At 49.6% G+C, this 21,180-nt stretch overlaps 1 protein-coding gene across 1 annotated transcript in view; it reads left to right on the top strand.

The window, feature by feature from the left end:
• LOC149858366 (protein eva-1 homolog C-like) overlaps positions 1-21,180 on the top strand; it is a 51,239-nt gene that overhangs the window by 10,586 nt on the left and 19,473 nt on the right. Inside the window, exon 2 of the mRNA XM_090060308.1 lies at positions 18,359-18,558. Within this exon, the coding sequence (XP_089916434.1) occupies positions 18,359-18,558 (200 nt within the window). The remainder of the gene's footprint in view (positions 1-18,358; positions 18,559-21,180) is intronic.

Here is a 21,180-nt window from a genome sequence, read left to right as displayed (position 1 = left end):
ATGGGGGAGAAACTGCAATTAGCATGAGAAAGGCTGTAGCAAGGCTGGGAGAGGAAAAAAGTCCTTGGCAGTATCTCTTTCTTTTCAGGTGCAAGATGCAAGCTGTGCATTTCTAACAATATTCCATTTCTAACAAGGTCACAGCAGGTGGAGGATACAGAGAGAGGCCAGTCTGGAGGACAGGAGGATACATGGGTGGTGGTGGTAACACGTAGATGATGAAATTTCTCTGAGCCATAACTTTTCTTTTGCTTGAGAAAGTAATAAAAGGATAGGCAAGGTTGAAGGTTAAGAATAGGCAAACAAACAAGCAAGGAAGCACACACATCCTGAAATAACCTGACTGTGGAGGGAGAGGAGGAGGAGGGAGGTGTGAGGAGTGAAGGAGGGTAAAAAAAACCTTAAAAAGTACAGCGTCACCTACTGGCTAAAAGCTGGAACACAGCGGTCCCTTATGGCAAAGGGGTTAATTACAAGTCTTTGGAGTCTCTGCCTGTTTGCACAAACAAAATCGACACATGGAGCACCGTAGCATGAAAGCGTCACACGCTAAAACCTCTCTAAGCAGTGTTAGCATACAGCGCTAAAATGGACTTAAAAGCAGCAGGAAATTGGGGTTGTGCAAACACAGACACAGTTGCATCACTGTAAATCTCAGAAAAGTTTATTAAAGAGGCCATCCTTAATGGACTGGCCGACGCCAACATCCTGAGGGATAGCCAAGCACAGGTTTGTTGCGGGTAGGTCTTGCTTGACCGATCTCATTTCCTTCTACGACCAGGTGACCTATCACCTGGACAAGGGAGAAGAGATTGATGTCATATATCTTGACTTCAACAAAGCCTTTGATCTGGTATCCCATGATCACCTCTTGACAAAACTGGCCAGTTGTGGCCTTGGGTCCACCATGATCCTCTGGCTGGGAAATTGGCTCTGTGGTTGGACCCAGAGGGTAGAAATTGATGGAAGTCAATCATTGTGCCCTGTGACCAGCGGGGTCCCCCAAGGCTCTGTCCTTGGACCCATGTTGTTCAACATCTTCATTAATCATGTGGACATTGGAGTCAGAAGCAGACTGGTCAAGTTTGCCAATGACACCAAACTTTGGGGCAAAGCATCCACACCAGAAGACAGGCGGGTGATCCAGGCTGACCTGGACAGGCTTAGCAAATGGGTGGATGCGAACCTGATGGTGTTTAACACTGAAAAATACAAGGTTCTCCACCTTGGGAAGAAAAACCTGCAGCATCCTTATAGGCTCGGCAGTGCAACGCTGGCTAGCACTATGGAAGAAAGGGACTTGGGGGTCATCACTGACCACAAAATGAACATGAGCCTGCAATGTGATGCTGCGGCTAGTAAAGTGACCAAAATGCTGGCTTGCATCCATAGATGCTCCTTAAGCAAATCCCAGGACGTCATTCTCCCTGTGTACTCAGCCCTGGTGATGCCACAGCTGAAGTACTGTGTCCAGTTTTGGGCTCCACAATTCAAAAAGGATGTGGAGAAGCTTGAGAGAGTGCAGAGGAGAGTCATATGCATGATCAGAGGTCAGAAAAACAAACCTTATGATGAGAGGCTGAGAGCCATGGGACTCTTCAACCTGGAAGAGTGCAGGCTCAGGGGTGATCTGGTGGCCACCTATAAGTTTATCACAGGTGTTCACCAGAGCCCCCCAAGGGATGACAAGATCAAATGGTAACAAACTCCACTGTGACCAATTCAGGCTGGACATAAGGAAGAACTTCATTACTGTCCGAGCCCCCAAGGTTTGCAATAGGCTGCCGGCGGAGGTGGTTCAAGCACCCATTTTGAATGCCTTCAAGACACATTTGGATGTCTATCTTGCTGGGATCCTATGGTCCCTGCGGACTTTCTGCCCCTGGGGCAGGGCTGGACTCAATGATTCTTCGGAGTCCCTTCCAGCCCAAATGTCTATGAAAAGCTCAGATACTGGTAGCAAACTAGTCAGGGAAGCATATAACCCATAGTGGGATAACCCCCAAGGGCTTGTTTTGTTTCTCAGACAGGTTTTGCAACTCCTGGTAAACTCCACGGTGCTGCAGTCAAACTACTATTGGTGCCTGAGCTAGTTTAAACCTGCCTTCATATAGCAGTGTGGCATCCCCAGAGGTTGCTGTAAGCCCCTGGTGGCCCCAAAAATTCCGTTTTTGCCCTGCTTGCTCTGGGAAACAGTCTCCCCTTCACTTTTCTGCCACTTTCCTTACAGGCTAGGTGGCGCCAATTTGACTAGCATCACAACCAAAAGGGACCTAGTGGTAATAATCAACCATCACATGAACATGAACCATTAGTGTGATGCTGTAGGCAGCAGAGCAGACAATACTCTGGCATGCATTAACTGATGCATCTCATGTAAGACGAAGGAAGTGATTCTTCCACTGTACTCAGCACTGGTGAGACCACAGTTGGAGTACAGGTTTCCCTCGCAAACTGCTGGGGTTAGGTTCCTGAAAGCTACTGTGGTTGGCAAAATCATGGTTGGCAAGACAAAAGGCTTATGGGAAAAATGGCAGGTAGTGGGCTGATGCATGGCCACAGAAAACTGTGGTTACTCAAAACTATACCGTGATAGCCAAAACGATATATAGAATATTAAGCATGAATACTCAAAACTGTGGTTGGCAAACTCATGGTTGGCGACAGAAACCTGTACTGTGTCCAGTTCTGGGCACCACACCTCAACAAGAACATGGAAAAGCTTGGGAGAGTCCAGAGAAGAGCCACCCGAATGATCAGAGACTTGCAAGGCAAGCCATATGAGGAGAGGCTGAGGGACCCGGGCCTCTTCAACCTGAAAAAGAGAAGGCTAAGAGGGGACATGGTAGCAGCTTACCACTACACCAGCAGAATACATCAAGAACTCGTTGACCAGCTGTTCACCAGGAAACCCTTGAGGAAAACCAGGAGTAATGGCCACAAACTCCTGGAAGATTGCCTCAGGCTCAACTCCAGGGAAAACTTCTTCAAAGTCAGAGTGTCTAGACTGTGGAATAAACTCCCCCAAGAGGTGGTGCAATCATCTGCCCTGGGTATCTTCAAGATGAGCCTGGATGGCCATGTTGTTGGGGTCACCTGACCCCAATTGTCTTTCCTGCCTAGTGCAGGGGGATCTTGCGAGATCCCTTCCAGCCCCTAAAGATCTATGAATCTATGGATCCACTTCCTTGGGGAGAAACACACACCAAGGAACTGATTACTCTCTTTAAAAATAACTAGTGTTACCCTGGAAAGGGTTCAAAGAAAAGTTTCTGGGAAACATTATGTAAGCTGATACAGTCCTGCCATAGAATGACTGACAATCTTAAAAAGCAGCTCTGAGGGAAATGGGCATCAGGGTTAAATCAGAAACCCAGTATAGACAATTTAAGTAGCAATCCAATTAATGGGCACATGTACACGTGTGCCCCACTGCACAATTGGTACTATGCAGTCCCAGCAGCGCACGGGTCACTTTTAACCTTACTGCATAGTAGCAATGAGCTACTGTGCAGTAGACAGTTGCTACTGAACAGTAGCGGCGGCATCATGGTTAGTGCCTGCCAATGCTACATCACCACAGTGATGAGCTATGGCACCATAGCATAGACCCACTCAAAATGTCACTGATGATCATTTTAGCAGAAACATCTGGCTAATGTGTTCTTTCCTCAACTCCTATTTCCTTTTCTCACCTTCAAGGAGGTCAAAAGCCCCATTTGCCTCCTACTGATCTGCAGGAAAGGGGGTCCTGGGCTCTAACCTATGTCCCTGCTCTTAATCAGGCAGAAACTTCTATGACACCCTCCATCTTCCCCCGTGACAATGTCTGTAGTGCAGATACTCTATGAATGTATCTGCAGCATTCTGTGAACTAAAAGAAGGTTCCTATTGCCCTCTATGTTTTTAAATGGTACGTGTATAGCCAAGTAAATGCAGTCATGGGCACATACAAATAATTTGCAATTCATCTCCTCTCTTACACTCTTCTGTGCTATGAAGCATGCTCAATAGGGCTGTACTTATCACATTCACTCATATGGCCAAGCAAGTCCTGCAAGTTCAGTCACAGAAAATCCCAACTAGGGGGTAATAAATGATGAAGGAGGAGGACAACCCTTCCATCGTTTAGCACAGAGGTAGGCAATTATTTCAGCTAGAGGGCCACTTAATGAGTTTTGGTGAGCTGTTGAGGGCTGCTATCACGGAACGGGGCGCGTGAGCGGCCGTGATCTCTCTAGCGCCCCCTGCCATGCCAAGTAGACGGTCCAGCACCCTCTTACTCGCCCGCCACGTCTTGTTATATGGTTCTAGAAGGGAGGCTGCCTATTGTCGCCCTTGACACCGTGCTATGCTTATACTGTCCCCCGTTCTGTAGGGAGTGACCTGATGCACCCCAGCCTTATGGGCCATGCATGCCTCCAACCTCCCCTTTAGCATGCCCCAAGCCTCGCAGATGTACCGGACGTTATCCGGTCAGTTTCCTGTATGCGCCCTTCACCGGCGCCCCTGGGCTTGTCATGCAACCGGTGCCCCTTCACCGGCACCCCGGGGCTTGTCACGCAACTGGCGCCCCTCTATCCGCTAGCCCTCTTGGGGCTACTAATTATCTTCACCCCCCTCCTGGGGTCCGCTCAATATACTTGCCCCTCCTGGAGCCTCTCCACATACAGATGGTGGCCCCCACTGGGGCCTGTCCCTCCGCGCACTCGCCCTCTCCGGGCTCTCTGTAATCGCGGACTCGCCCTCTCCAGGCTCGTTGCTATAGTAGCACCCTACCCTGGGCTTCTCTTCCTGTGTGCCCCGCTTTGGCCCTAACACAAGCCCCTCGGGCTTCTCATGGGTGCTCCTTGCAAGTGGGGCTCAGGTGGCCTCAGCCGTGCCTGGCCCCCGCAAAGTCCTCTTTGCCCTTTCTCAGGGCTGGGGTATTACACCCCGAACTATAGTGCCCTCGCCAGCACTGTGCACCTTGTCAGGGCTGGGGTAATACACCCCTACTATGGTGCCCTCGCGGGCCCCAGGGTCCCCGCCACTGTGGAGCCCCTCGGGGACTCTTCCTAATTGGGGCTCAGGCGGCCCTAGCCTTACCTGGCCCCCGTGACCCCTTTCTCTGGGTCCTGCCCCACTAGGGCTTCCACCTATGCCCACGTTGGGCTTCCTCTCACTAAACATGCCCTCCCCAGGCTCCTCAATCTGTTCACCCCTTCTGGGGCTGGTTTCTATATGCCTTGCAATACAGCACCCCTCTCTGGTGCTGGGAGCACCCCACCTCCCTGGGGAGCTCCTGATGAGGCCTCCTCCACCCCTACAGCCTCGCCTGGTCCTCCGGTATAACAATAATTAAACAGAACCATAAGCCAATCGGCTGTAATGCAACAACAAGCCTCCTGGCTATAACATAGGATCTAGGCCCACCTGGCTCTCTTGCAAAGGCCTCCCAGTCAGGGTTCTCTCCACCCTTACCATGGTGCAGCCCCTTGGGAGCTCAGCTCAGCTCAGCTCAGCTCAGCTCAGCTCAGCTCAGCTCAGCTCAGCTCAGCTCAGCTCAGCTCAGGCTGCCCAAAGGGAACTGCCGCTAGGCTTTGGCCTGGGCTGTTTATAAAGGCCCGGCCCTGCCCCCTTCTGGTCATGTGACCAGCCTGGCTGCTCTGGCAACCAACACCTGTGCTGTCTCAGGGAGCTTCAGCAGCCCTTATTCCTTCATAGGAACAGGGCACCCAAGTGCTCCTGTGACAGCTGCACACACAAAATCTTTTAGAAGGTATCATTTTAACAAATTATAGATAAAAAAAATAAATCATATACTAAAAATCAAGCATCACTATAACATTTTTTTTTTTTTAAAAAGTAATTTTTGTCCTGATTTGTTTTTTGTTTTTTTGAGTAGTATACATAGAGGTGATTGCATAATAGCTCAAAAGACAGCCTTACTCTTATACATTGTGTGTGGGGGGGGGGGGAGTGGGGGGGGATGGGTGTGGCGGGACATGCGTGTGCATGTGTGTGTTGGGAGGGATCTGCCTGGGCACTAGGTCCCAGGAGCTAGTTGGGGGTGGGGGAGGAAGGAGCGGCAGGGGGCACATGCAGCAGAGCTCACCTGGGCAGTGCAGTGTAGGTGTGGTCCATGGCTGCCCCCGCAGTTCTCCACATGGGTCTGAGCTCCACTCACTCCTGCCTGGGGCAGCTTGTGCCATGCTCTCACCCATGTCTGCTGGCCCTGGCATCACCCTGGCCAGGGCACGCAGCTTCCCAGTAGGGCTGCTCCTGGTGTGGCTGCTGATGCCCAGCTACTGTTTGGCTCCCCAAACCTCCACTGACTTCTCTGACTTCTGCCCCAGCTGTGCTGGACAGGTGGAGTGGGTGGAAGGGAGCTGGAGCTGGAGCTGGAGCTGGAGCCATCTGGCTGAAGCTTTCCCCTACCTGATGCAGCAGGGGCAGGAGGAGCCACTGGATGTGGGGGGAAACTGAGCAATACCTGGGTGGCTGCAGCCATGCCAGAAGCAGCCCTGCCGGGAAGCTGTGCACGTTGGCTGGGGGCAGCAGGCATTGATGGGGGCAACCACAGATCAGATCCAGACAATAGACAGCTGGTCTCCATGGTCCAGGTACAATCAGTTGGTGGGCTGGATCTGGCCAGTGGGCTATATTTTTCCCACCCCTGTGTTAGCCCAATAATTTAGTGGTTAGGGCTCTAAGCCCTAGGTTCTAGACTTCACTGGACCAAAGGCTATGCATTGCCCAGTCTCTTCTTCTTCAAGCTGGCCCACTGCTTAACTCTTGGACAAGCAGCACCAGAGAAGTCTTTGCCCTAATAGGATCTTGAGTATAGGTTACAGGCCAAGACCCCTGCCGTTGTGGGGCAGCCTGACACCAAGACCCTCCTCAGCCCACACATCTCCCTCTCTCAGCTGCATTGGCTGTAGGATTTTCTGGCTGAAGCCTAAGGTTTCCATGGTAACCAAGAGGCCTTGCTACCGAATTTAGGCCCACTTTGCTACAAGGAAGGATGGGCTCACCCTAGTTGCAAATTGGGCAGTCCCTGGGGGTGCTTGCCAGTGACACTGTGCTGACAAGAATAGGGAGTACGTGTGTCTGTTAAATATTGTGTCATGGATAAGAAAAGGCTCCCCCAAAGGGCCTTTCTTTCAAGTCTGGCCATATCCGTGGGTGCCAGGATGCACCCAGGCTGAAGTGTGCACTGAAAAGGGAACTGGAAATAGATCCCAATGCTGTGTTGTAACCATGTCTTACTTAATGAAGCCTTGCAGCTTTTGCTGCTCTGGGATTCTGTGAGAATCCAATCGCACTTCCACTGGTTTCAGTGGTGCAGACCTAAGCCCTAAAGGAGTCTAAGAGGGAACCTTTTCACATGGATCCTTCATTAGGTCAGTCTGTGCTATTCAACTAATATATATATATATTAGCTATATATATATCTATCTAGTGCCTCGAGCTGTGAGGAACTTGCTCTGATTTTCTTTCCTCTTTTATCACAACTGCTCTAATGCCTGAGGTGTAGTGTGATGGCACCGGTAGGAAAGGGTTTGTCTGAGAAATGCCATACACATATGATCTCTGAGCCTTGTCCATAAAGTTGATTCCTTGGTCTATTTCATAATATAGAGATGTTTTTTAGCTTTGCCTTCTTGCTGCTTCATTTATTCCCAATAGACCCAGTATTGTTCTGTTAATTGATTTGTGAAAATGATTTAAAAAAAGCCACAGGGGTGTAGGTTGTAGCCATGTTGGTCTAAGGACCAACAACAACAACAACAAAAGCCATATACTTCTAGCAGGGGAAGCCCTCTGTTAGAAGTTTTCATGTCAGACAGTGGATTCATCATATTTCATGCTATAAAGGGCTGGATCAGAGTAAAAAGAGTAGGGGAAGAAGTTGATATGTGAAAGGCTTAGTTCTTGCATCACAACTGGGTGTAATTCTACTAACTAGAGAAATTATTACTGACTTATCAGACTTGAAGTCTCCATGGACAGACCATTTCCTGTGGATGCTCTTCTCAGGGTTAGGATGGAGTTCCATTTTTAGTGGGAGGGCCTCCATGTAGAAAAACCTGGAAGAGATTTTGATGGAGCTCTGCGTAAAGCAATACCTAGCTCTCCTCTCCTCCCACAGTCAAATATGCTGTCTCTTCAGTCCCCTGCTTATCTGATCTCAGATTCTTTGCAAGCCAGTGCATTGTACCACTAGATAGATTACAAATGCTGGCAGTTTCCAAGCAGTTGTATAAGCTAAAACATCTGCCTGTTTCTAGGGCTCCAAACTGAGGCCCTTTCATAAGGTTACATCTGCCCAGCAGTCATTTCAGAGTAATATAAGCATATCAAAGTGTGGCAGGACACTTGGGGTGCATGCCACTTTAGGAGGTCAAGCTGCCTGTGAAGCTGTCGGCAGGTGCAAGCCAGGGCTGATTGGAGTCAGCTGACCCAAGAAGCCAGCAGGTGAGGCTAGACCTGATAGAGGGAGTCACCTGACTCGGGGAGAATCTCTTGACTCAGGAGGAGGGCAGCCCAGAATGAAGATGGCCAAACCAGACCTATCCGAAGACTAGGAGGGCCGAGAAGAGAAGGTGCTGAAGGGAGCGAACAAGAAAATCGTTGGCCTGCTGGTGGGCCCAGGGCCAGAGACAACAGCAGCAGGAGACTGCCAGAACCACAGAAAGCCTGGAGTTTTCACCTGGCCCAATGCTGGGCCCGGGCCTAGGAGAGGCTGAAGGTCCAGGTGTGGCCACAGCCGAAGAGGAAGTGGTTGGAGAAACTGAGGCCTGGAATGAGTATGGCTGGGACAGGGCCATTGGGTGTAGAGGAGGGTCCAACAGTGCCAAGACCGGGGGCCCAGAGGTAGGAGAACCAGGGGCAGAGGAAAGAGAAAGCTGATCCGAGAAAAGGGGTGTATGAGAGCCAGGGAGATCAGGGCTCAGAAACAGAGAGAGCTGGGGTCAAGGGAGCCCAAAAGGGTGACATCAGTAAGGGGTCAAGGAGCTCATAGATAGGGTTGTTAGCCAGGAACACTATCTGGGGACAGTGGCCAGGCCCCAAGTTGGTCCTGGGTATGACCAAAAACTGCATCCTACTGGGGTTTGGGGTCATGACGGTGGGACTGCTCATGGTGTAGCAGCCCCTAGAAAGTGCCACCAGGGCCAAACCCCAGGAAAGAGAGAGTCTAAGATCCCCTAAAGCCCCAGCCCCTGTTGCCTTGTGGATAACTCTAAGGTGGGGCAAGACAAGGGGAGCAAAACCTGAAATAAAAGCAGAGGTAGAACCAGGTCCAGAGGCCTAGGAAGAGGCTGGGAGTGAATGGGACCAGGAGGGTCCAGTGCCCCAGCAAGGGGTCAGGAATAGTGTGGTAGGACCAGAAGGGTCCAGTGGTCCAGTGAGTGGCTGGGAATAGTGAGGCCTAGAGAAGGGCCACATGAGAGACCAAAGGGTCTGGCAGCCCAAAGGGGAGTCGAGGGAGGAGCCAAGGAGTGTGGCAGCCCAGAAAGTGGCTGAGTGAAGGACTGAGGAGCCTGGAGACTCGAGTGGAGCTGTATGAGAGACGGAGCAGTCTGAAGGCCCAGAGGAGGTCTGTGGGAGTGTAGACATGTAACAAAAAGAACATCCACAATGATGCTGTATGCAAGGCATGGGGCATGGTGTAGAGGAGGCATGGAGCCATGCTATTAGTCCATAAGGCAAAGGACCACGGCCACCAAGTGGTCATTAGCGCAAAACCAGGTCTAGGAAGCCCTGATGCAGCATCCCTTTTTTATTCATAAAACCATAAAAGACATCAAGGTGTGACAGGAAAGTGAAGGGGAGACTGTTACCAGAGCAAGCAAGGCAAAAAGAGAGTTTTTGAGGCCACCAGGGGCTTACAGCAACCTCTGGGGATGCCACACTGCTACACAAAGGCAGGTTTAAACTAGCTCAGGCACCAATAGCAGTTTGGCTGCAGCACCGTGGAGTTCACTGGGAGTTGCAAAACCTGTCTGAGAAACAAAACAAGCCCTTGGGGGTTATCCCACTATGGTTATATGCTTCTCTGACTAGTTTGCTACTGGTACTGGTACTGGTGAGCTAGATAGTGTAAAGCTATATAACCATAGTAAAGAAATGCCGAGAGCCAGAGGTACTCTAGCTGCGGCCTCACCAAGGCGAAGTACAGTGGGAGGATGACATCGTGGGTCTTGCTCAAGACGCATCGGTAGATGCAAGCCAGAGTTTTGTTCATTTTGCCAGCTGTGGTATCGCATTGATGGCTCATGGTCATATGGTCAGTCAGGACCCCCAAGTCTCTTTCATTCATGGTGCTAGCAAGTGTAGCATTGCTGAGCCTATAAGTGTGATGCAGGTTTTTTTTCCCAAGGTGGAACACGTATTTCTCTGTACTGAAAGCCATAGGGTTTTCATCTGCCCACCTTGCACACCTATTGTGGTCAGCCTGAATCATCAACCTATTCTCAAGTGTGAACACTCTTCTCCAAAGTTTGGTGTCATCAGCGAACTTAGCCAGCCTGCTTCTGACACCAGTGTCCCAATCGTTTATTAAGACATTAAAGAGTACAGGCCCAAGAATGGAGCCTTGGGGGACACCACTAGTCACTGAGTGCCATGTTGATTCGGTTCCATCAACTACCACTCCCTGGGTCCAACCTTGGAGCTAGTTCCCCAGCCATTGGACTGTGGAGTAGTTGAGGCCGCAGTTGCCCAATTTTTCCATGGGGACATCATGAGACACCAGGTCAAAGCCTTTCTTGAAGTCCAAATGTATGATATCAACCACCTCCCTTTTGTCCAGGTGCTATATCACCTGGCCATAGAAGGAAATGAGATTGGTCAGGCAAGACCTACCTGCAACAAGCCTGTGCTGGCTGTCCCTCAGAACATTTCCTTCTGTTAGCCTGTCAAGAATGGTTTCTTTGATAATTTTTTCCAAAATCTTTCCAGGGATTGAGGTCAAACTGATTGGCCTGTAGTTTCCCAGGTCATCTTTCCTTCCTTTCTTGAAGATAGACACCATATTGGCCCTCTTCCAATCTTCCGGTACTTCGCCTGAGCACCACAAGTTCTCAGATATCCTTGCCAGTGGCTGCACTATGATATCTGCCAGTTCCTTTAGCACTCTTGGGTGCAGTCTATCCAGACCACCTCATTTGTGAGCGTTCAGCCTTCCAAGGTATTCTCTTACAAGCACTACACTAATGGTGTCCCTCACCCTGGTCATCCTGCATCTTGTCAGGCAGGGTGGTCCCTTTGGGCTTGTGAAAGACTGACATAAAGTAATCATTAAGTATGTTGGCTTTTTTTTGGGTGTTGGTTGTCAGCTGCCTCATTTGGTTTAGCAGGGATCCAGTGATGCCCTTGTTTTTTTTTCTGACTTCCACATATCTGAAGAAGGACTTTTTATTGTCCTTGATTCTTGTAGCCAGATGGAGTTCAGATACAGCCTTGGCTTTACTAGTTTGCTCCTTACAGGTGTGGACCAATGCAGAATACTCCTCCTTAGTGGTGTTTCCTGTCTTCCATCCTTTATAAGTTTCTTTTTTTAGATGTAGGAGGTCCATAAGTTCCTGTTAAGCCAAAGGGCTTGCAGAGCCCTTTTACTACCTTTCCTATGGGCTGGAATGGACTTCCCTTGTGCTTTTAGGATCAGTTCTTAACAAGCAACCACTCATCTTGAACTTCCCTCCCTGTCAAATCATGGCCTTTTGGGGCCTTGACAGCAAGCCTCCTGAGCTTATGAAAGTAGGCTTTTCTGAACTGAAGGACTTCTGCATTGCTGACTGACTTGCCAGCTTTGTGAAGGATTGTGAAAGTGATCATCAATTCATGGTCACTGTCACCCAGTTTCCCTTCGATTCTTAGGTCACTGGCTAGTTCATCCCCTTTGGCCAGTACCAGGTCCAGCAGCGCCTTACTTTTTGTTGGCCCATAAACTTCTTGAAACAGGTAGTGCTCATCCATGCATGTGAGGAAGCTCTGTGACTGATCAGATTTGGCTGAATGCTCTTCCTATGAGATGCCCGTGTAGTTGAAGTTTCCCATGACAAACATAGTTTCATAGTTTCATAGTTTGTAGGGTCGGAAGGGACCTGAGCAGATCATCTAGTCTGACCCCCTGCCATGGCAGGAAAGAATACTGGGGTCAAATGACCCCAGCAAGATGTTCATCCAACCTCCTCTTAAACACCCCCAGGGTAGAAGCCTACACCACTTCTCTTGGAAGCTGGTTCCAGACCCTAGCTGCCCTGACTATGAAGTAGCACCTCCTGATGTCTAACCTAAACCTACCCTCTGCCAGCTTGTGACCATTATTGCTGGTCACTCCTGGTGGTGCTTGGGGGAACAGTGACTCCCCCAATGCCTGCTGATCCCCCCTGACTAGTTTATAACAGGCCACAAGATCCCCCCTCAGCCTTCTCTTGTGGAGGCTGAACAGGTTCAGGTCCCGCAGCCTGTCCTCATAGGGCCTGCCCTGTTGTGCCCTGATCATACGAGTGGCCCTCCTCTGGACCCTCTCCATGCTATCCACATCCCTCTTGAAGTGCGGCGCCCAGAATTGGACGCAATACTCCAGCTGCGGCCTGACCAGTGCTGCATAGAGGGGGAGGATCACCTCCTTGGACCTGCTCGAGATGCATCTGTGGATGCATGCCAAGGTGCGGTTGGCCTTCCTAACTGCCTCTCCACACTGCCGGCCCAAGTTCATCTTGGAGTCAATGATCACTCCCAGATCCCTTTCCGCCTCCGTGCTGACAAGAGGGGAATTCCCCAACCTGTAGGTATGGTGCCGGTTGTTCCTCCCGAGGTGCATCACCTTGCACTTGTCTGTGTTGAAACCCATCCTATTCTCGTCCGCCCACCCTTGTAACCTGTCTAGGTCAGATTGTAGCCTGTTGCATCCTTCCAATGTGCCCACGTCTCCCCACATCTTAGTGTCATCAGCAAATTTGAACAGGGTGCTTTTTACCCCCTCGTCCAAATCGCTGATGAAGATGTTGAACAGTGCGGGCCCGAGGACCGAGCCCTGGGGGACCCCACTGCCCATGTCCCTCCAGGTTGAGAAGGACCCATCCACCACCACCCTCTGGGTGCGGCTCTCCAGCCAGTTGGCGACCCATTTGACTGTGTGGGTGTCTACACCACAGCCCCCCAGTTTCTTAATGAGAACAGGGTGAGAGACAGTGTCAAAAGCCTTCCAGAAGTCCAGGAAGATTATATCCACTGCTACCCCTGCATCTAATGATCTGGTGATCTGATCGTAAAAGGCCACCAGGTTGGTCTGACAGGACCTGCCACTGATGAACCCAGGTTGGTTGCCCCTAAGCATGCAGTCTCCTGCTGGCCCCTCCTGGATGTGTGCCAGCATAATTTTCTCAAACAGCTTGCCTAGGATCGAGGTGAGACTAACCGGCCTATAGTTTCCCGGGTCCTCCTTCCTGCCTTTTTTGAAGATGGGGACCATGTTGGCCCTCTTCCAGTCCTCCGGTACCTCACCAGAGTACCACAAGTGCTCATAAAGTTGTGCCAGGGGACTTGCAATGACCTCGGCCAGTTCCTTTAGAACTCTAGGGTGGAGATCATCCGGGCCGGCTGACTTGAATATGTCCAACCCCTCCAGAAGCTCCCTAACTAAATCCTCGCTAACCCGTGGCCCAGGTGTGCCTCCCCTGGGGCCCGAGGGGGGCCCAGCAGGGAGGTGGTTGTTCTGGTCCCTACTTAGGAAGACAGAGGCAAAGAAATCGTTAAACACGTTAGCTTTGCCGTCTGGTGTGACGACCAAGTTACCCATGTCGTCCTGCAAGGGCCCCACATTACCCAGGACCTTCTTTTTACCCCCTACGTATTTAAAAAAAGACTTCTTATTGTCCTTAATCTGGGAAGCCAGTCCCAGTTCCATCTCTGCCTTGGCCTTCCTAATTGCCCCCCTACATCCCCGAGCAACTACAGAATAGCCCTCCCTGGTGATGACCCCTTCTTTCCACTGGGTATAAGCCTCCTTTTTAGCAAGGAGACCTTCCCGGATTCTTTTGGTGAGCCACAGAGGCTTGTGTGCTCTCCTGCTCCCTTTGATCCTCGTTGGGATTACCTTCCTTTGGGCTTGGAGGATCATCTCCTTAAGGAACGACCACTCTCCTTGGACACCTGGCTCCCCACCCCCCTGGGACCTCAGTGCTTCTCCAACTATCCTCCTTAGCTCGTTGAAGTCTGCCCTCCTAAAATCTAGGGCCGCTGCCTTACTGCATGCCTTTGCCACCTTGCGCTGGATGGTGAATTCCAGCAGGCGATGATCGCTGTTGCCCAGACACGGAGTGTGTGCAGCCTCAGCTAGTTCTGTAGTGAATTCATGGTTCAGCTCTTGTTTCTGATTTGGATGTCTGTAGTAGACTCCTACCATTGTATCCCATTCATGTTCCCCTCATATTCTAACCCAGAGGGCCTCCCATTGTCTTCCTTGGGTGCTATACTCTGCTTGTAGGGAAACGTACTGCTCCTTCACATAGAGAGCTACACCACCTCCCCTTTTCTCAGCATGATCTCTCCTGTATAACCATCTATACCCATGGTCCCATAGGAGAAGTCCCACCAGGTCTCTGTTATCCCTATGAGGTTGTAGTCGTTTCTGTTTAGAAGAAGGACCAGTTCCTCCTGAAGGACCCCAAGCTCCTCGCATTTATATAGAGGCAAGTAAGTGTGCCGTTGGAGCCCTTAGATTTCCTTACACTCCTGGAGAATCTCTGTTCCTGGGCTGAGCTAGTGATGAGTTCCCTTGAGCAGCCTAACCTGCTGATTTAGTGGTTGATGCTCAGTGAACTTGCACTGGTGGTTGTCCGCCCATCCCCCAATGAGCTTAGTTTAGAGCCCGGTCAAGCAGACCAGCCATTCTGGCTGAAAAGAGCTTCTTCCCCAGTGGAATGAGATGGAGGCCATCCCTTCCCAACAGGCCGCTGCCTCTCTCTCTGAAGTGCAGACTGTGCTCATAGAAGCCAAAGCCTTCACGATGGCACCAATGTCGCAGTCTTCTGTTCACTATTTCAGTTTGTCTCTCCCTTTTCAACCCGTGACCTGTAACTGGAAGGATTGAGGGAAAAAAATCTGTACCCTCAACCCCGAGCCCTGCTGCCAGAGCCCTATAGTCATTCATGACCTAGCTGGGATTGCTCCAAGCCATGTCATTTATGCCCACATGGATAAGGAGCATGGGATAGTGGTTGGAGGGCTGGATAAGTTTTGGGATCCTCTCAGCTACCTCCCAGATATGGGCCCCTGGGAGACAGCAGACCTCCCGGGCTAAGGGATCAGGGCAGCAGATAGCTCCCTCTGTCCCCCTCAGGAGGGAGTCTCCCACAGAAACTATTTTGCGATTCTTCTTAGGGATAGTACTGATCACATTTCTTTCTCACTTGCAGGAGCTGGTAGCTCTGCTGGCTCTACTGGTGCTGCAAGGGCTTTGTACCTTTTGCAGATATCCAGGGGGGATGATGACCCTAGTGCAGTGAGCCTTGGGGCCAGTGACAACCTTCATCCAGCCCTTAGCTGAACAGTATGGGAGCTCGGTGTCCACTTTTGTCCTAGCTCTTCCCTCTTCTTCCTTGGGGTAAGAGGCCTGGCAGCAGGAGTCAGTCTCTTGATCACTCTCAATCATCTGTACATTTCAGCAAGCTGTGAGCTATATACATCATCAGTCTGTAGCAGAGATTAGCGGTGTGCAGCATCCCCTGCTGTAATTTAACATGAAGAGATCAGCGGGGTGGTTTGTTAAGCGGTGCCCTCCACAGTAATTTACTGTGAATAGTGCACTGAGCATTTTATGAGATTTAAAACCAATGAGTGATGGAAAAATAAAACCCACCATTTCAAGTTAGGGGGGTGTAACGGGACCTTCTCGGGCTGATTTGCCTTTGGCCCACCCACCTGTTTCTGGGCCAACCGCCTGCATTCTTTCCTGCCATGCCTTGTTGTTAATTAATTAATTATCTTAATTAGGCAGGAGGCTGCCCATTTCTTGCCCTGATGCCAGGGGACACTATCTGTGGCTCCGTTCCTCCCCTACACCACAGCCCAAGTCTTGCAGATGGTTTTATAAATTCTTTTTTATGTTGGGGTCTCAGCTGCTGTGGGCTTACCCCTTCTCTCTCTAGCTAGGCCTGTCAGTCAAAAACCCCCACTAATTAGGGCTTGACTCCAAGGCTTTAGCTCTCAAAAACTCTAGTACCACAGGGCTTCTTGAGCCCCTTATTATGGTGCCCCTTGGCACTAATGAGGCCTCCTCCACCCCTATAGCCTCAGCCACAAACCACCAGCTACCAACACAAACCAAAGGCTTCTATGGCCATATAATGGAAAAATAATAATAAAGAAATAAGAGAGGCAACATGCCTGCTTACTTTAGATGATAATGTTTCTGGTTCACAGCGTGGCGTATTCTTCCAAAAGAGGCTGCTGCTGTGGCACCATGGTTATTGGGAATCCCCCTCTCTGCTGCCTCTCCGACCTTCTCCACTCACCGTTTATAGGGTTCTGGCCTTCCCCTTCCTGTCACCTGGCCGGCTGGCAGGGCCTGAGCCTTAACCCCTACTTGATAGGCCGGCTGTGCCTGGAAGGTTCTGGATTTAAAAGGACCACCCTGTTTCTTGGTAACAGGGCTAGGGTTCCCTGTTACAGGGTGAATAGAATACAACCCTGAAAAACTAAACCTCCATCACATGTACAAGTAGCCTTGGAGTTTTTAAGTTGAGACTGGATATTTTTCTTTAAGATGTACTTCAATTCGAAATATTTGGGTTTCTTGCTTAGAATACTGGGTAAAATTCTCTCACCTATGTTATGCAAGATGTTAGACTAAATGTTCATGATAGTTGTGATAGAGGGCCGTCTTGTGGCTGGTCCAACCATTGGCCCGCCCACCTTTCCTGCTATGCCTTTGATGTAACTTTGGAAGTTGTTTATAGACAGGAGCCTGCACATTTACTGCCCAATGCCAAGGAAATAATACATGGCTCTGTACCATCCCTACACCATTTCCCATGCCTTGCAGATGGCATCACTAGATGACTCTGGCCCCACAATGGGTCTCACTTTATGCCTGCCTGACGTTCGGACCCCACCTGGATTCCTCCCCCTCAAGTGGTCTAAACTCTGCCCTCATTCTGGGCTGCAAAACTCCCTAAGCCCTTTTCCCTTTCAGCAGTGACCCCCTCTGGGACCTTTGGGCACACAGGCACTGGTCTTGCCTCTAGGCCAGTCAGGACTTCAGGCCTCTAGCCTCTGGCTGTCCCTCACAGGCACCCTGGACCTTCGAATGGCTTGTCCTGGCTTGATCATGAGCCAGTCAAGATTATTTTGGGTACATTATTGAGCTGCTCAGCCTCTCTTTAGCAGGTTTGCCTTCTTTGAGCCCCTCCAAACACTGTGCCACATAGTTTTTCTGGACCCCTCCTTGGCCTGCTGTTCTGCCCTCACTGGGCTCACTCACTTTCTACTCAGGCTGGCCTACGTGCAGTCCTTCAAGCCCCACACAGACCCTATTCTACGCAGCCCATGTGCAGTCCTTCAGGGCCCCCATACGGACCTTACTCTATGCAGCCTACTCACTCTCACATACCCCCTCAGTGGGGCTAGTAGGCCTTATCCCCTGTGGGCCTCAGGTGTCTGATGCCATGCCTGGGACCCCTCACCTGCCCCATCTATGGGGTAACCCACCAGGTCATGGGGGCTGAGGCTGTATGGTGCCCCATACTTGCCTTTTACAACAGAGGCACAGGTGTGACATTTCCTTGGGGCTTCCCCACCACAGGCAGTCCCACCACCCCATCCACCCCTAGCAGGGTATAGTTTCAGGTAATACCCCAGGACCAGAAACCTCCTCCATCCCCATAGTTTCTACCCTTAACCTCCAGGTGTTCTGGGAACAGCAGATCTCTAGGTAGGCGGTGTTACTCCAGTGGCCTCCCTACAGCAACTCCCTGCTCAGGTCTGAGGGCCTGGGTTTATACTGAGGCCACCCATCCTTATCCTTCAATCCGGGAGCCCTCTTGTAGTCATGTGATTGCTTCAGTCATTAAACCTAGTCACACCTGCCACTGCTGCACAGCCTGTTCAAGCCTCTTAAAGTGGCAAACACCAAAGTTGCCTTTCCCCAATGGTCCTTAAGCTCTATGCATCTATGCACTTTCCTATATTGTTTCTTTAATAGTTTTGTAATTTTCCCAAAACCTTGACCGTCCCAATCTGGATCTCTTAGCTTAAACACATTCATTTATGAACCTTTCTGTATCCAAACTTTGCTGCTTCTCCAACTGGCTAAGTTAGCTCTCATTGCTTTTTACCCAGCCCTAATAACCTCCTGTGTTATCAGGTTACCTTCGGAAGGTGCTGAAGAACCACACAACCCATGCCTGTGATGGGGAGCAACTGGTTATCATCTGTCCCCACAAGACCTCCATTAGCATCCTGTCTGCATTTTATGGTCGCCGAGTCCCCAGCCAGAACCTCTGCCCGGGCACCAGCAATGTCTCTGTTGAGAGCAGAGACTGTATGTCTCCTACAGCCCGACAGGTAAAAGAAAAAACACCTATGAAATTCACATGTGCCAGTTTTCCAATGGAAGCTATCCCTGTGCAATTCACAGAAGTTCTCAGAATGACCAGGAACAATTCAAGGTTAAGGCAAGACTAGAAATATTGTCTGGATAGGACCTCCTGAATATTCCAGAGCTTTTCCAGTGCTTCCCAAGTGGCTTTCAAACTTCTTCACTATTAGAACAGTGAGGTGCTAGAATAGATTGCCAACAGAAGTTGTGGAGTCTCCATCATGGGAGGTTTTCAAGAGAAGGTAGAATAAACAATTCTCAGGTATGATCTAGGAGTAGCTATGCTTAAAGGTCCCTGGTTAGAGGGTCTTGCCCCTTTTCTCAGGATGAGACCAATCCACATCTGGGATCAGGAAGGATTTTTACCACCTGGTCAGATTGGTATGGACTGTTGGGGTTACCTTCTTCTGTCGTGGAGGGGCATGGCCTGTTTCCTTGGATCTCTCAAGTGTACTAACAACCTTTGCAGCAACAGGACACTGAATGCTGTTGTCCCTCCGCCTTATCTGTGGCATGTTAGGGTGCTGTGCCTTGTAGTTTTGTGAAAGGGTTGATTGTGTAGTTTTAGGAATAGGTTAGACAAGGACTTGTATGCTGTGATACAAATGATCATGCCTTGAGCAGGGGGTTGGACTAGATGACCTCATTTTCTATGATTCTGTCAGAGTTCTCTGCCGTCTTCCTAAAGTAGTTTAAGACTTGGTGATATTTATTCCCCTCTCAGTTCTGTGTCTGCAAGAGGATCCAAGGTTGTTATTTTGTCAGCAGGGTAATGAAGAACATGGATGCAATAGGACCTCTTTTGATTGGTTGAGTGGAGCTCATCTAGTGGGACTGCCTAGGCTATGAGCCTAGGAAGGTGTAATATAAATTTACTTTTGATCCAGAGGTGGATTTGGAATTATCACACAAAACAAAGCAAATTGTGAGAAACAGGTCTATGGTAGGGCTTGAACCAGGAAAGAATGATGGTCTGGCTTCAGCACCAGCTTAGACTGCAACAATTTGGGTCCAAGGCCTGCTTTGGTATAGACTTCTGGTATAACCTTGGATAAGTCCCTTTGTGCCTCAGTTCTCCAGCTGTAAAAAGGGAGGTGATAGCACTTCTCTTCCCCACAAAATGAACTGTGGTGAAGGTAAATGCATTAAAAATGGAGGTACTTGTTACTAGGAAATATAGAAAGTCAGATCCTAACCATCTTATAAGAAGGCACAGAGACCTTTTATGGATCCAGAAGGGGCTGCCACCCCTGCTTGGCAATGGGGTACAGCTGGAGGGAGTCAGATATTCCTGGCAGATTCCCATGTGGGAGCATTTAGAAATCTAAATGCTGAGGGAAAAGGGGATGCTGAAAGAGGTGGTTGTTGCTGGAAGAAAATGGAGAACATTTATGGCCTGAACTGAAAGAGACAATGTTATTTGCTTTTGATTTTCTTTGTTGAGGACAGTGGGCAGAAAGGCCCAAGTTTGCTGTGTTGAAGGAAAACTCCAAATAAAGGACCTGTGTGTCTTACTGGACCCCAAAAGAGGTATGGCTGTGATTCACACTAAACCAGCTGGCAGAAGGGAGAACCAGTTCACACTTATACCTATAGCTGTTGTGTTCTAGCACCTAAGTCACAAGAGGCTGAATAATGAACCAAAATAAAAATCAACCAAAAAGTAAAAGATAGGAATGAAAATAATAATAATAAAATAAAAATGGAAATTTTAAAAATATTGATATAAAATTTTTAATTTTTTGTATTAAAATATGTATAAAATATGTGTAAAAGTTAATAAAGTTATTGAAATTAATGAAATGACACTTAATTAAATTAATTAAATTAATTAAATCCCACCACTTTCAGTCATCTGTATATATCAGCAAGTTGTGAGCTATAGACATCACCGGTCTATAGTTGGGATTAGCAGTGTGTGGCTCCCCGTGCTGTAATTTAGTATGAAAAGAACAGCAGGGCGGATTGTTATGAGGCACTTCCTGCAGTAATTTACTATGAATAGCACACTGAGCATTTCATGAGATTTAAGATTTCATAGATTTCATAGACATTAGGGCTGGAAGGGACCTCGGGAGATCATCGAGTCCAGCCCCCTGCCCAAAGGGCAGGAAGTCAGCTGGGGTCATAGGATCCCAGCAAGATAAGCATCCAGTTTACTCTTGAAGGTGTTCAATGTAGGTGCTTGAACCACTTCCGATGGCAGACTGTTCCAGACCTTGGGGGCTCAGACAGTAAAGACACTTCCTTATGTCCAGCCTGAAACGGTCTTGCAGGAGTTTGTGACCATTCGACCTAGTCATCCCTTGGGGCGCTCTGGTGTACAAATGTTCCCCCAGATCCTGGTGGTCAGCAGGGCAGGCCTTATGAGGATAGGCTACAGGACCTGAACCTGTTTAGCCTCCACAAGAGAAGGCTAAGGGGGGACCTTGTGGCCTGCTACAAACTGGTCAGGGGGGATCAGCAGGTATTGGGGGAGTCCCTGTTCCCCCGTGCGCTGCCAGGAGTGACCAGGAATAACGGTCACAAACTGGCGGAGGGTAAGTTTAGATTAGATATTAGGAGGCGCTACTTCACAGTCAGGGTGG

This window comes from Crocodylus siamensis, chromosome 8 (genome assembly GCF_052110815.1).
Source record: "Crocodylus siamensis isolate JL-2025a chromosome 8, ASM5211081v1, whole genome shotgun sequence".
NCBI classification, from domain to species: Eukaryota; Metazoa; Chordata; order Crocodylia; family Crocodylidae; genus Crocodylus; species Crocodylus siamensis.
Note: the sequence above shows the minus strand (reverse complement) of the source record. Positions and strands in the feature narration are given on the sequence as shown.